The sequence below is a fragment of the Giraffa tippelskirchi genome, chromosome 5, assembly GCF_054371585.1.
Source record: "Giraffa tippelskirchi isolate mGirTip1 chromosome 5, T2T-mGirTip1v1.2.pri, whole genome shotgun sequence".
Classification (NCBI taxonomy): Eukaryota; Metazoa; Chordata; class Mammalia; order Artiodactyla; family Giraffidae; genus Giraffa; species Giraffa tippelskirchi.
The window spans coordinates 82,766,888-82,782,736 of NC_137279.1; the positions used below are offsets into that span (position 1 = coordinate 82,766,888).

General features: G+C 43.6%; 1 protein-coding gene across 3 annotated transcripts in view; it reads left to right on the forward strand.

Annotated features, from left to right (window-relative positions):
* RXRG (retinoid X receptor gamma) overlaps window positions 1–11,842 on the forward strand; it is a 55,099-nt gene extending 43,257 nt beyond the window's left edge. For all 3 annotated transcript variants that reach the window (XM_081491345.1, XM_081491347.1, XM_081491346.1), the window contains exons 5-10: window positions 976–1,136; window positions 1,253–1,382; window positions 2,885–3,017; window positions 4,337–4,428; window positions 5,950–6,055; window positions 11,549–11,842. In XM_081491345.1, coding sequence (XP_081347471.1) covers window positions 976–1,136; window positions 1,253–1,382; window positions 2,885–3,017; window positions 4,337–4,428; window positions 5,950–6,055; window positions 11,549–11,696 — 770 coding nt within the window. In that variant the 3' untranslated portion in view covers window positions 11,697–11,842. The remainder of the gene's footprint in view (window positions 1–975; window positions 1,137–1,252; window positions 1,383–2,884; window positions 3,018–4,336; window positions 4,429–5,949; window positions 6,056–11,548) is intronic.
* Window positions 11,843–15,849: the final 4,007 nt, after the last annotated feature.

Here is a 15,849-nt window from a genome sequence, read left to right on the forward strand (position 1 = left end):
GGAGGTGCCTGGGAAAGTGGATGATGGGGAGGGAAGGAGAGGGGATGAGACGTAGAAGTCTCTAATGGAGTAGTTCTCACTGAGGTCCCGCTTAGCCACTGTTTAGGGTATAATTTTCTTGATTCTTGGAATTTAAAAAGATGTGTGCTAATATTGAATTCTGTTTATTGCTACTGGGAAAAAGATGAAAACTAAAGCTATTGAGAGAATAGAAACTAACCCCATAGAGACTGTCCTCCCAATGAAGAGGACAGAATTGGGGAAGGGGTCTGGCTGACATTCTCAAGTACAGACCCAGAAGGTTCTAGAAGGAAAACCCTAAGTTTTGGGAATCTGAGAAAATTCCAGCCTCCACCTCTGCCTGTGTACCCGTCTTCACCCCCTAAATCATCTACTGATTCTGAAATGTCATCTAGGTGACATTCCTCCACCCTTCTGCTTACTAAATGCCCGCATGGCTCCCTACAGATCTTCCCTGACAAGTCAGATCAGGTGATGTTGTGTTCAGGCTGATGCACTAGGGGCAGACCTAGTGGGACGTGAATGCCAAGGATGATGCATAGGATCTGACAGAGGGAGTTTTTAGAGTAATGTGCTTGTTACTTAACTATTGCGTGCTCATAGTTTATTAGAGGTAGCAGGTGGAGGAAGGACATGGCATACAGCATGCAAGGAGATAGTGGTTCATTTAAAGAAAGGGCAAAATTGTAGGTAATTAAAGCTTAAAATGCATACTTCTTAGAGAGGTCACCATAATGAACTGGAAAGAATATGGACTAAAAAACCACAGTTCTGCACAGGCATAAGCAAACACTCTGCTTTTTTGGTTTCATCTGTTAAAAGGACAATGTCCTGATTCACTACCATGATGGTGCCCATTTTACAGATGAGGAAATGGAGGCTTAGGGAGGTAAGTAAATTTCCCACTGTTGTCCTGGGCACATGGTAACATCTGCACATCCTTGTCCCTGCCAGCTGTGCAGGAAGAAAGGCAGAGAAGCCGGGAGCGGGCTGAGAGTGAGGCAGAGTGTGCCAACAGTGGCCATGAAGATATGCCCGTGGAGAGGATTCTGGAAGCTGAACTTGCTGTTGAACCAAAGACAGAATCCTACGGTGACATGAACATGGAGAATTCGGTAGGTGGTCTTAGATCTCCATCCAGCTGCCATATCTTAGATGGGGCTAGACATGGGCAAGGGACATGTTTGAGTCTTAGAATCTGTCCCTTCAGATTACTTTGTTCCTTTTTTAGACTAACGACCCTGTCACCAATATATGCCACGCTGCTGATAAGCAGCTTTTTACTCTCGTTGAATGGGCCAAGCGTATTCCCCACTTCTCTGACCTCACCTTGGAGGACCAAGTCATTCTGCTCCGGGCAGGTAAGTGATACCAAGGATCCTTTCTTCTTGGGACAAGCACTTGGGTTGCCATTTTGCCCTTGGGATTCTAAAACAAGTGACCTGATGGAGTTGAACCCATCCAAGCTGTTGCATCTTGTTAAGACAGTATAACCCTATGTGAGATTATTCAAGGCAATGGCAACCCACTCCAGTCCTCTTGCCTGGAAAATCCCATGGACGGAGGAGCTTGGTAGGCTGGAGACCATGGGATCGCAAAGAGTCGGACACAACTGAGCGACTTCACTTTCACCTTTCAACTTTCATACATTGGAGAAGGAAATGGCAACCCACTCCAGTGTTCTTGCCTGGAGAATCCCAGAGATGGAGGAGCCTGGTGGGCTGCTGTTTATGGGGTCGCATAGAGTTGGACACGACTGAAGTGACTTAGCACAGTCTCTTACATTTGGATGGCCCTCTCCCAAACTTTTCATTCCCAAACAAAATAGTTTGTTAATGGAGGGAAAAGACTTTTTCTTTTTTTGATAGTTAAATTTTTTTTACACAATGAAATTTGTATTAGTTTCTACATGCATTTTATTATCAGAGAAAAATAACTTTTAAACACACACATAACAATTCAGAAAAAGGCAAGTTAGTAAGAAGCGGAGACTTTTCTGTCCATTGGGTTTCTTAAACTGCTTCCTAGAATCCTTATAGTGACCAGGAATGAACTATTTTTCCATGCAAATTTTACACAGCCTTTATAATTTGCATTTAATTTTCAAAGAGAGTTAAATATTTTTTACTGAAGACAATCTGAAGCTCTGCCTCATTATTATTATGAAATTGGAAAATAGAGATATTCCCATTTCACAGATGAAGTAAGGGAAGCCAAAGATTTTTGCTCAGGCGGGAGCAAAAATGGATTCCAGGGTCCCTTCCTATTTTAATATTCTATGTGCTGTAATCTCTCTCGCCTCCCATTTCTGGGACACTGTAGTTGACATATGCCAAAGCTCCTCTTTGTCATGGAGCCAGCAGAGAAATTTCATGAAGATTGGCTGAGCCTTGGAAGCCAGTGCACTCATTTCATTCCTATCAAATAATAAGCGATCCCTGAGTGTTGATGGAAAGCTTCATGCCATGCTTGGTGATACTAGACAACGCCAAAGAAATAAAACTAGGTTGTCAGTTCCTGGGGGCAGAGACTGCAAGGTATGCTTGCTTTATCCACCACAGCAGCTAACATAGTGACTATTTAGGTGTTCAATCCCTATCTGTTAATGGACTGGGGAATAAAGAGTCCTTGTTCTCAAGCTACCATTCTAGGCAGCATAGGGAGAGACTGGGGAATGGGCATAGCCCCAGGTCAGGAGACCCCAGTCTTACTGTTCGTTTCTTCACTAATTAGCAGTATTGTCTGGAACTGGATTTCTGATTCTACTTTTATTCCAAAGGATAATGATACATGCCTTGGATGACTATCCATGGAGCAAGAGTGCGGTCAGGTTTCCCTCAAGACCACCTTCTTATCCTTGCAGGGTGGAATGAACTGCTGATTGCCTCCTTTTCCCACCGCTCGGTCTCTGTGCAGGATGGCATCCTTCTGGCCACGGGATTACACGTCCACCGAAGTAGTGCCCACAGTGCTGGGGTTGGCTCCATCTTTGACAGGTGGTTCTCTTCTGCTTCCAGCATGTGTGTGTGTGTATACATGTGTGCATGTGTGTGTTTAGAGTGGATAGCTTAATCAGCTGTACATATATGGTGGGAAGCAGAGACCATTAAGCACATGAAAACAGAAACCTGGGGAATGAGAAAGTGATTAAAAGAAATGTTGATTCAAGGAGACAGAGCCAGTGAGAGGCCAACAGAGTTACTGGCAGATGAAACCCTATAGGTTTCCAAGGAAGAGATGGTGTTATTGACATTACCTAGGAAGATTGGGTTTCCTTCGTAGCTCAGTTGGTAAAGAATCTGCCTGCAGTGCAGGAGACCTGGGTTCTATTCTCGGGTCAGGAAGATCCCCTGGAGAAGGAGGTGGCAACCCACTCCAGTATTCTTGCCTGGAGAATCCCATGGACACAGGAGCCTGGCAGGCTCCAGTCTCTGGAGTTGGACATGACTGAATGATAAGTAGCGGTGGGGAGTTTGAACTGCTTATCCTAGAGGGCTGGGACAGGAATGAAGGCTTAGAATCTGACTTTAGGAGTCCAGGAAAGATGAGCTAGGGTTTTTGCTGGATTCTGCATCAGATTCTCTAGGGCAAGCCTGCTGAGGGAGCAATGGCCTCAGTCTGGGATTCTGTGCCCTTAGGGAAATTAAGCCAGGTGATTTAAAGAGATGAGAAATGAGTAGAGATGAATGACTTGGGGCTGACAGGATGGAGATGTACTAGGAAAGGGAAGGGTTAGCTTGAAGATGGTCTCCACCCAGTGCCAGGGACCTGTGGTCCCTTTCCAACCCCAATATAAATGGTCTTCCAGGTCCATATGCATGTCCATCTAAGACGCCTCTATTCCTTCCCTGCCTTTTCCCACAACATGTTCCACACATGGTTTTCAGTGGACTTAATCCTCTTGATGGTGCCTGGAGATTTCTATTGTGTCAGTGAACACCGTCCTCTGCTGTGTTCTTCCAGAAAAGCAGTGCCCTTGCTCTGCTTTGCTTGTTGCATTTCTACCAATTTCCAAAACCTCTAGGCTGCTTTTCCAGCCCCCTCTCTGAGTTCCTTGCCTCCTCCTGGGACTTTGACTGTGTCAGTCGCTGGCTGTGTGTTGTTGCTATGTGTTGTTTCTGTGTCTGCTTCTTCAATTAAACTGTGAGATCAGGGCCTGCGTCTGATTCATCTCTGTGCCCCTAGTACCTGGCGCATTGACTGGAAAATGTGGGAGTGGGTGGGTACATAATAAATATTGATTGCATTCACTTTATCAGTCTTTGGTCTGGTGCTCATGATTTTCTCACTACCTGTCATTGTTTCCTGTGAACAGAGTTCTGACTGAGCTGGTCTCCAAAATGAAGGACATGCAGATGGATAAGTCAGAGCTGGGGTGCCTGCGAGCCATCGTGCTGTTTAACCCAGGTGATGGCGTCTTGCTTAGCCCTCCTCCATGGTCAGCCCCCCATGCTCTGATGTTCTTTGGCCCTCTAGCTCAGCTGAGACAGAGAGGGGAGAAGGCAGGGCCAGGAGACCTGTCCGTGGGGAGGACAGAGTCACCTCTGCATGGCCTCTGCTCCTTGAGCCATCTTGAAAAGTGTCTCAAACAAGCATGGAGTGTGCACGTTGGGGGTCAATGGGGAAGGTGGGAGATGACAGAGGCCTAGGATAGTAAAGGAGGTGGTAAAAAGTGGTCAGGTTCTCCAGGGGGTGACAGAAACTAGTGAATAAATAAGTGCTTCCATCTTTCTTCCCTAGGTGGACAATTTTGAGGTACATTCTACATACCTCCTTAGAGGGTCCCTGTGAGATTGAGTCCCAGTTGCCCATGGCCACGATCAGTCCAATTATGTACTCTTGTGTTGGCTTTTCTTCCTTCCCTGCTTTTTCTTTTTTCGGTTCCTCCCTCCTCTTCCCTGGGTCACTGCCTCAAGTAAACTACTTCCGTGCCCGTCCACCCCCCAAAAATAGTAGTCAGGTTCTGCATATATTTTTTGGCAGAACTTGTGGGATTTTGCTGATGGATTGTACATAGGATATGAAAGAGAGGCATTAAATATTTTTGTTTTCCTGAACAATTGGAAAACAGTTTTAATTGACTGAAATGGAGGTTCTAAGGGTGGGTGGCTAGGAACCAGGCCTTTGGATGTGAAACTCTGAGATGGATGTAGATGTCCAAGAGTGGCTGTTCAGGAAGCAATTATTCATGTGATTCTGGAGTTCAGAGGAGAGGCAGGACCAGAGCTATACCTTTGAGAGCTGTCAGCCTATACCTAGCATGGAAAGCTCTGAGACTGGTGTGAACTCATCCAGGGAGTAAGCAGAGGCAGAGCAGAGGGCTGAGGACTGAGTCCTGGGGCATGGCCACATTTAGAAGTTGTGGAGAAAAGAAAGAAACAGCAAAGATGCCTACGAGGGAGCCTTGAGTGAGACCGGGAAGAACCAGAGAATGATGTCCTGGGGGCTCAAGGAGGAAAAGCATTGCAAGGAGGAATAAGAGCTCAGCTTTCACCAGAGGCTGCCATGGGTCAGGAAAGATGAGTATTCAGAATTACATAGTAACTGATGCATGCACTTCATCTCTTGAATTAGGTGATCAGTTAGTTGAAGCAGGACACAGGTATGTCTGGTTTTTGTTCCCTGTCTTTTCATTCAGCCCGCACTTAGCACAGAGTAAACACTCAATAAATATGTAAAGGTAGTATATGTACAATGGCCCAGATAAAAGGAAACTCTCCTCCTTGGAGTCAGCGGTGGGTACCTTTGCTTCAAGAGTTTATTGGGTAGATTGCACAAAGCACCAGCTCTGTGTATTTCAGAATGCCCCTCATCCAGCGTGTCTCTAGTAACTCTATAGGAGGTGGCCTATATGAATGGGGACAGCCTCTGTAACAGGGGGTTCCACAGAGGTGTGTAACCAGAGGTTTAATCAGCTGTCTTTTTCAGATGCCAAGGGTCTCTCCAACCCGTCTGAGGTAGAGACTCTGCGAGAGAAGGTCTATGCCACCCTCGAGGCCTACACCAAGCAAAAGTATCCAGAACAACCAGGCAGGTGAGGGAGTCCTGAAAGAATGTTAACAACAGTAGCCATTAATAAATAGTGATGTTCAGCAGGCTCTGTCTAGATTTTTTCACAACCAGCTCAAAGCCACTCAAACATTAGCTTCATGAAACTGGAGGTCTTGTCTCTCTTGTATATCCACCATTCACCACTCTAGCATCACTCTAGCACTCTAGAGCCTATCAGCATTCTTGGCAAATAATCCTCATCTTTAAATGTTGAGTGAACATGCAAATGAGTGAATAATTGTGGAAGTCCTTATCTCTAATTTCTAAAGAGGTCTCAAGGCTCAGAAAGGGTAAGGAACTTGCCCAGGGTCACAGAGCTGGTGCATGGTATAGTGAGATGTGAACACAAGTGTGTTTGACTTCAAAGAGCTTGTGTTTGCCAATGTGACTGCACTGCTTTCTGCTTCGCCCCAATGGGAGCTCTACTGCAGTAGAAGGTACAGGCTTTGGCAGCCAAGAGAGGTGACCGCTGGCCTTGAGGGCGCCATCTGTAGGCTCTGGCCAGGTCCTGGGTCTGAACCTCTTGTCTGAAAAAGGAGGACATGGGTCAGAAGATCTCTGAGGCCATCTGCCAGTATTCCTGAGTCATTGAATACTTTGCCCAAATGTTTCCCCCAAGTACAACAGAATAAAACTTTTCTTACTTGGTTACCTCTAGTTAAAAAGAGAGAAAAAGATCCACAAATCTCACAGAAAACTGAAAATGAAACTGAAAAAAACTCCCTTAAAGGCATTAGTTTGCTTTTAGAATTAATTATATGTGTTCCCAGTTCTCACTGATGACTTTTATTCCCCTATGAAATCTAATTTCTATTAGCCCATTTTTCCTGGATCATAAGCCACTATCAGTTGTCCAGAAGAGGCTGAGCTCTGTTTTTTTATCACAGGAAATGAATGCGTCTGAGTGAGTGGGATCCAGCCTGTTGGTACAATAAATGTGCAGGCCTTGTGTGTTAGGGAGAGTAAGTTGTGACAGCAGACTTCCCAGTGTCAGCAGTTGAACATATATTTATTTCCTCCTCACAAATCAATCCTGGGTGGGTAATCAGTCTAGAGCACTGACTGTTTTCCACACCGTCACTCAGGAACCCAGGGTTCTTCCTTCTTGGGGTTCCATGGTCCCCTAGCCCTGCTGTGTTTGTATGCTGATGGTTGACGAGGAAGAGGAGGAGGGGCGCAGAGGTGAGACTATGAGCAACTCCTTGATCTGGAAAGGGCCCATCTCCCTTCACTCACTTCCATTGGCTAAAACTCGGTCACACGGCTCATCTGGAGAATGTATGCAGCTAGATGCCAAGGAAGAAGGGGAGAGTGGATTTTGGTGGGTGCCTGGCAGTCTCTCCCGTACCTGCAGTGGGTAAGATTGAAAAAACTCTACCCAGCAAGCAGGGCCTGGCTGCCAACATCAACTCAGCCTCTGGCCCATAGGAGCAGACTGAAAATCCCGTGCTGGTGACATTCACTGAATCTCCCAGCTGTGAGGCAACAGTACACATGGTTTTCTGTGTGTGTGCACATGTTGTGTGCCAGGCATTAGAACTAGGAAAGCTCATACTCATCCTTTTCCTCTTTAAAAAACAAAACTGTTTTTTTTTTTTTTATCTTATTATAAAAGCCAAGCATGCTTTTTTAAATAAGGAATGTATCTAAAATGTTCATGTCAATGTATGGCAAAACCAATACAATATTGTAAAGTGAAAAAATAGATAAATAAATTTATAAAAAAAATAAAATGTATTTTAAAATGTATTTATTTTTATTATTAAAATGAATGTATATAAAAATACATTAAATGTATTACAAATGAATGTATTAAAAAATTAAAAATTTACAATATTGATTGTAAATTTGAGAGGTATAGTTCTAGTAGCTTCACTTATGAATATATGTATACTTAGAAATGTATAGTTACAGATCTGAAATCATTTGGTTCAGTGTACTTCTTTCCTCCCTTAGCTATTTTAGACTTTTTTCACATATTGAAAAGCACAAAATTCTTGTTTTCAGTGATTTTGTAATGTTTCAGAGGATAAATGGATCCTAATGTATCTAGTCATTGCCCTGTGGTTGACATTTAGGTTGTTTCTGATGAATATCCCTTTGAAAACTTTGGAACTTGCCTGTTTTCCCAGGAGAGGGACTGCCAGGGGCTTGAGTTGCCTCCAGGCATGAGGGTGAAGTGCCAGCACTTGTTGCCTGGCCTAAAGCAGGGCCTGGGGGTTCAGGAAGTAGGTGCAGAGGATACATCTTGTATGTCCACTACAGCCTGGACAGACGGTGACCACCCTGAGACTGAGCAGGTCCATCAAGACGTTACTTGGCTCAACCAGGTAGGAAGTGTGTTAAAGGCTGCTTACCTCTGGTTTGTGAAATGGCAGACAGTGTTCTGGCACTCAGGGCCTGTCAAGGCCATTTTCTCGGTGGTGGAGGGCTGCCCCTCTGTGGAGACTTTTCAGAAGTACACCTTGCAGGGCCGAGTTCCGCTTCCTCTAGCCAGAAAGCAGAGATCAAAACTCAGGAAAGGGCAGAGCTTGCAGGAACATTCTCTCTCTCACACAGTAGGTACCCTCAAAGGCCTTGCTGCCAAACGTATCAGTGAGAAATGAGACTGCCACCTGGTGGCTGTTGTTGATTAATAAGTGTGTTTATTTCTACAGACTTGATCTCAGCTTCTAAACCTGGGACAGACAGCAAAGACAGCCGTGTTACAGCATGGTTAGCATTTTTTTAAAATATATTTTATTGATAATGCTGTGTTAATTTCTGCTGTACAGCACAGTGATTTTAGTTATACACATGGCTATTGTATATATATGTATATATATACATTCTTTTTCATTTTGGTTTATCAGAAGATATTGAATATAGTTCCCTGTGCTAATCAGTAGGACCTTGTTGCTTATCCATTCTGTGTATAATAGTTTGCATCTAAAATGGTTAGTATTTTACATATTGTAAAACTTTGGCATTTTTAGAGTAAAAAAAAAAAAAAACATTTTCAGAGATGATCGCAGCCTAATTTTACACTTTATAAAAAAGGGTAAAGCCTTTTCCTTTGCTTAATTCCATAAAACTTCCATTCGGAGCCACAAGCAGGAGCTCAGCCTCCTTGTTCTTTACCTGATGGCCTTTCCACATCATGGTGATACCATTCAGACGCACTCAGATGCTTCCTAATCAAACATTTTGAAGGTGTGTGCTGGCCTTGATATAGACCTTTAATTTTTCTATATAGGAAGGTAATTCTTACCTCTTAAGATGGTGCTACTTTATTTTTCTTATATTGCCACATTTCTTTAAAACTTCTTTTGGCACAAATATAGACCTATATGCATTTTCAAGGAGTATTAAAATTCCAATTTGAAAATTTCTCACAAAGTAGTGTTGTGACTGCCAGGGAAGATCCAGCCCAACCAGAAGTTGCTGATTTAAGGCTGTAGTGGCTAACATGATTTTGGTTCCTGTACTTTTTTATTGAAAGTTGTGAGTAGAGTTATTTAATTTCTGGTCATTATCATAAATAACATTACAAATACGTATCATTGGCAAAAAGGACTTTGAGAGATGAAGAAAGGCCACAGAAGCAGGTTGGAAATGTGGCTTGATTGAGGGACATGTTGGAATGAGGTTAATTCTTCACACACTAGTCTCTCTCCCTTTGTTGAGCCCTACAACTAAAGGTCTTTAATTATAGAAAAGTGTGAGTGTGTCTACACATGCCTATGTGCCTGAGTGTTTGTACCAGTGTGTGAAGGCAGATGAGAATGGAGGAGAATATGTGTGCTTAAATGTATATGTGTGTGTGCAAGCTTCTGTGTGCGAGGGTGGATTAGATTGTGAGTGAATGTGTGTGCACAGATCTGTGTGTGAGAGCAATGAGGGTGTGTGTGTGTGCACATGTGAGGGAGGCATGTGTGAGTAAGTGTGTATGCATGCATGTGTGTATTATCTCCCCTAACAGACTATGGGCCCATAAGGGGCAGACACTACTGTTTTCTATCTCCCTCTCTTCCTAATTTAAAGGTAAGCACATCCATGTTGATGCAAATGGCATTATTTCATTCTTTTTATGGCTGAAAAATATTCCATTGTATATATGTCCCACATCTTCTTTATCTATTCCTCTGCTGATGGACGTTTATGTTATCTCGGCTATTGTATATAGTTCTAATATGAACAATGGGGTGTATGTATCTTGTTGAATTATGGTTTTCTCTGGATATATGCCCATGAGTGGGATTGCTGAGTCATATGGTAACTCTATTTTTAGTGTTTTAAGGAACTTCCATAGTGTTCTCCATGGTGGCTAGAGATTATCATACTAGGTGAAGTAAGTCAGACAGAGAATGGCAAATATCATATAATACTGCTTATATGTAGAATCTAAAAAAATGATACAAATGAACTTATAGAACAGAAATAGACTCACAGATGTAGAAAACAAAGTTATGGTTACCAAAGGGGAAAGGGGAGGAGGGATAAATTAGGAGTTTGGAATTAACAGATATGCACTACTACATATAAAATAGATGACCAACAAGGACCTACTGTATAGCACAGGAAATTATATTAAATACCTTGTAATAATCTATAACAGAAAATAAGCTAAAGAATATACATGTATATATACATATGTATAACTGAGTAACTTTGCTGCACACACCTGAAACTAACACAACATTGTAAATCAACTATATTTTAATAAAATTTTTTTTTATAATTTAAAAAAGAAAGTCACATTTCTTAGGCAAAAAATTAAACAAAGGTAAGCAATAGACTAAGAAGCTGATGTTACAAAGTGGTTATAAAGTGGTAACAAAAGTGTAACTGAGGCACACTGAAGCCACGTTGCTTAAGGTAAGTATATCGTGAGGAAACGCATAGTCTGGTGAGGCGATCAGAACTGTTGGTCCTGAGAGCAGAGGCTCCCCCTGGATCGCAGAACCTATTGCAGTGCCTGATGCGTGGTTTACCAAGCTGTGGATGCACCTCCCAGCCCCGTGCTCCAGTGGCTCGAATGCCTGGAGCACCTTCCCCGATGGTGACAGCCCCAGTGGATTCAGCACATCCATGTGCTGTGTTCTGAGTGGGCAGGTCTTCCCAGGAACCTCTGGGCACAAAGAATGTAAGGAACACCTCATGGTTAGGATTGGCGCTGTGAGTCATCGCAAGCAGACTAGCTCTCACCTGCCATGAATGGGGGTGCTGAGGGCAATTCTGGGCTGTGACCACAGAAGTTAAGAGTTCCTCAAGAGGTCACAGGATCCAACTTCCATCTAAAGAAACTAAATGAGACCTCAAGCCTATTTCTGAAGCTCTCCCAGATTAGAGATTCTCTGGCTGCATTAGATTCCCCTCTCAGGCTCTTTCTTCTGATCACAGATTGGTCAAGAAGACCAAACAAGCGGCCTCATGCCAGCAGCTGCCCCGTGCATGCTGGTCCCCCAGTTCTTAAGGTCTACTCGCTTCCCTGCAGGTTTGCCAAGCTGCTGCTGCGCCTCCCAGCCCTGCGTTCTATCGGCTTGAAGTGCCTGGAGCACCTCTTCTTCTTCAAGCTCATCGGGGACACACCCATTGACACCTTCCTCATGGAGATGTTGGAGACCCCACTGCAGATCACCTGAGATCACCAGCCACCAGCCTGCCTGCACAGGACTAGCCCGGGCAGGTGTGTGTGGACCCCCACCCTGTACATGTTCCTCCACCTCCCGCCCTGACCCCAACCCATTCCCCAGACATGATGCTTATAATAAAGAAACCTTTCTACACATGTGACTTTTATAGGTGGAGTTTTGTATAGATGTTAAACATAACCCTCTTTGCTATCTAAGGGGATGGGGATCTTTCTGGAAGTTATTGGGAAAACTAACCAAGCCTCTGTACATATAATGGTTTAAGTTATTTTTTCACTTGCCTTGGAAAGCCAATGAATGAATAATAAAGTAACGTATGTGATATTGGCACTGCTTGGAGCATAGGGTGAATTATTATGCTGCAAGGCAGTTATCTCAGATACAGGAGGAAAAGTATTGGAGGTTATGAATAGGGGTTGAGGCAGGGGTCCTGAAACCGTGAATCTCACAGTTAGATGCCCCAAGTCTAAGCTGGGCACAGCCAACTTTGCCCCAGGGTAGCCTCTGGAGAGATTGGGAAGAAACATTGTCTTTCAGAGTCAGCTTGGATTTTTTTTTTGCTTTTTCACTCCTAAGAATAATGAGTACTAATAGCCTTGTCCTGATTGGGGGCAATGGAGTATAAGGACAAGAGAAGATGTTCTTTTTTTATTTCCAATTTATATTTTGTATTGGAGCATAGCTGGTTTAACAATGTTATGTTAGTTTTAGGTATACAGCAAAGTGATTCAGTTATACATACATATATTCTTCAAATTCTTTTCCTATTTAGGTTAGAGAATATGTTCTTTTTATGGGGGAAGATACTGGGTCGTGGGAGTCCGTGGGAGGTGGTAATGGATTCTGATAATGGTAAAAGAATGGAATTTTTGTCCTTAACTAGCAATAATAACGGGCTCTCCTGGTGGCTCAGACAGTAAAGAATCTACCTGCAATACAGGTGACCTGGGTTCAATCCCTGGTCATGGCTACACACTCCAGTATTCTTGCCTAGAGAATCCCCATGGACAGAGGAGCCTGATGGGCTGCAGTCCATGGGATCGTAGAGTCAGACATGACTGAACGACAAAGCACACACACACAGCAATAATAATAAGGAGACCAGAGTGCACCAAAGTTGTTTTCCATCATTATCTAACACTACATATGTAGCCTGTTCCTTTTCAAAAAGGAAAAAGAGAGAGGCTCTTCCAGCTTCTAGCCTGTGATCTCCTAGTGTCTTACAGCCCTACTATCTGCTGGATGGTGAGCTCACTGAGGGCAGAAACCGTGTCTAATTGACATCACAGCCAGCCTGTCTTCTTCTAGTCACCTTCCAGCATCTGCAGGAACAGAACTTAATAGATACACAATTCTGTGCCCCTTAGGGTTATAGAATGTACAACCTGAACAGCTGCACATGGCATTCCTCCTTACCTTTTTCATACCACCAGAACCTGACTCAGGATCTGGCATGCAGTGTGCACATATAGGGGCTTCCCCAATAGCTCAGTGGCAAAGAGTCTGCCTGCAATGCAAGAGTCACAGGAGGCGCAGTTTCAATCCCTGGGTCAGGAAGCTCCCCTGGAGGAGGGCATGGCAACCCACCCCAGCATTCTTGCCTGGAGAATCCCATGGACAAAGGAGCCTGGTTACAGTCCGTAGGGTCACAAAGAGTCGACTGAAGCGACTTAGCACACACGCACATAGTAAAAGTTTGTTTTGAACTGAATTCCACACAACTGGAAAGAATTCCCTGAGGGGCTTTGTGGATGACAGATACCTCATTCCCCATTAGCAACTCATCCTCTCAAAAAAAAAAAAAACAAACAAAAAACCCCAGGGCTAACTCTCCAGTCCAGATATATCCCGTCAGTGATCATACAATTTTGAAGAAATAAAAATTGCTTTATTCCTGGGAAAGAAAATTTGGGGATCCCTTGTGTGTGCTTAGTTGCCTTTAATTCCATTAAACAATGGAATTAAAATCTTAATTATGATGTTTTTAATCTATATTTATTTGTAAACCATGATGGAAACGATTGGGGTGGGAAGAGACTAGAGTTTGATGGTGGACTCCCTGATCTCTTTCCTCCACCAGAATAACTCACTGGACACTTTCAGCTGCTTAACAGGTAACGTGGGGCTTTCATGGAAACCCACCAGGCCCCAGGTGTGGTAACCCAAGTTCTATTCCAATCTTTGATCCCTTCCTCATTGAACCGTGTCTCTTGCTTGGAGCACAATTCAGGCTGATGAAGGCCCAGCAGGGCATCTAAATGTCCATCACATGGTGTCTCCTGGAATTGCTGTCACAGAACCCACTGAACTTGGCTAAAGCTGGGCAGGCGTCTCTTCTCAGGCTGGTCTTATGACATTTGGGGTCCCTAAGGCCACCTCCCTCCTGACCTGGTTCCTCTCACACCTCAGGATGAGCAACTGAGTAGATGTTCAAACTTCCTTAAGGTTCTGGTCCACAGCAGCCCAGGAAGCTTCTAGAGTCCACACCTCTGAAGAGAGAGACTTCGCTCATTCAGTTCATGTCACGGTTAAGAGAAGTCAGCTTTTGGGGAGAACAGATTGTCCCAACAATGTTGAGTAACTTTCCCTGAGAGTTACAGCCCCATACTCCCTAGGCTGACTCACACAGACAGCAATGTTGGAGGAGTCAGTTTTGTGTTCCCAAGAGTTCTCATAGAGCTGGGCCTCAAGTCTCCAAGGTGAGAAGTGTGGATTCTACACACAGTCAAACAGAGATCGGCTCTTACATCCTCCAGCTGGTGATCTTGTGTTTGGGGGAATGCTTTGTTGACTATGCCAAAGCCTTTGACTGTGTGGATCACAACAAACTGTGGAAAATTCTTCAAGAGATGGGAATACCAGACCACCTTACCTGCTTCCTGAGAAATCTGTATGCAGTTCAAGAAGCAACAGTTAGAACTGGACATGAAACAGCAGATTGGTTCCAAATCGGGAAAGGATTGTCACCCTGCTTATTTAGCTTATATGCAGAATACATCATGTGAGATGCCAGGCTGGATGAAGCACAAGCTAGACTCAAGATTGCTGGGAGAAATATCAACAACCTCAGATATGCAGATGACACCACCCTTATGGCAGAAAGTGAAGATGAACTGAAGAGCCTCTTGATGAAAGTGAAAGAGGAGAGTGAAAAAGTTGGCTTAAAACTCAATATCTGGTCCCATCACTTCACGGCAAATAGATGGGGAAACAAAGGAAACAGTGACAGACTTTATTTTTTTGGACTCCAAAATCACTACAATTGGTGAATGCAGCCATGAAATTAAAAGACACTTTCTCTTTGGAAGAAAAGCTATGACCAACCTAGACAGCATATTAAAAAGCAGAGACATTCCTTTGCCAACAAAGATTCGTCTAGTCAAAGCTATGGTTTTTCTAGTAGTCATGTATGAATGTGAGAGTTGGACTATAAAGAAAGCTGAGCACTGAAGAATTGATGCTTTTGAACTGTGGTGTTGGAGAAGACTCTTGAGAGTCCCTTAGACTGCAAGGAGATCCAACCAGTCCATCCTAAAGGAAATCAGTCCTGAATATTCATTGGAAAGACTGATGGTGAAGCTGAAACTCCAATACTTTGGCCACCTGATGAGAACAACTGACTCACTTTAAAAGACCCTGATGCTTGGAAAATTGAAGGAAGGAGGAGAAGGGGATTACAGAGGATGAAATGGATGGCATCACCAATTCAATGGATATGAGCTTGAGCAAGCTCTGAGAGTTGGTGATGGACAGGAAAGCCTGGCAAGTTGCAGTCCATGGGGTCACAAAGAGTCAGACATGACTGAGCAACTGAACAGACTGACTGGAAGCAACCTAAGTGTCCATAACAGATGCATGGATAAAGAAGATGTGGTATATCTGTACAAGGGAATACTACTCAGCTATAAAAAAGAACAAAATTTTGCCATTTTCAGCACCATCAATGGATTTGGAGGGCATTATGCTAAGTGAAGTAAGCTAAGTCAGACAGAGAATGAAAAGTACTGTATGATATCACTTATATGTGGAATCTAAAATAAACTATTGAGTATTACAAAAAAAGAAGCAGACATGGATATAGAGGACAAACTAGTTGGGTAGAGGGGCAATATAGGGATAGGGGATTAAGAGGTACAAACTATTG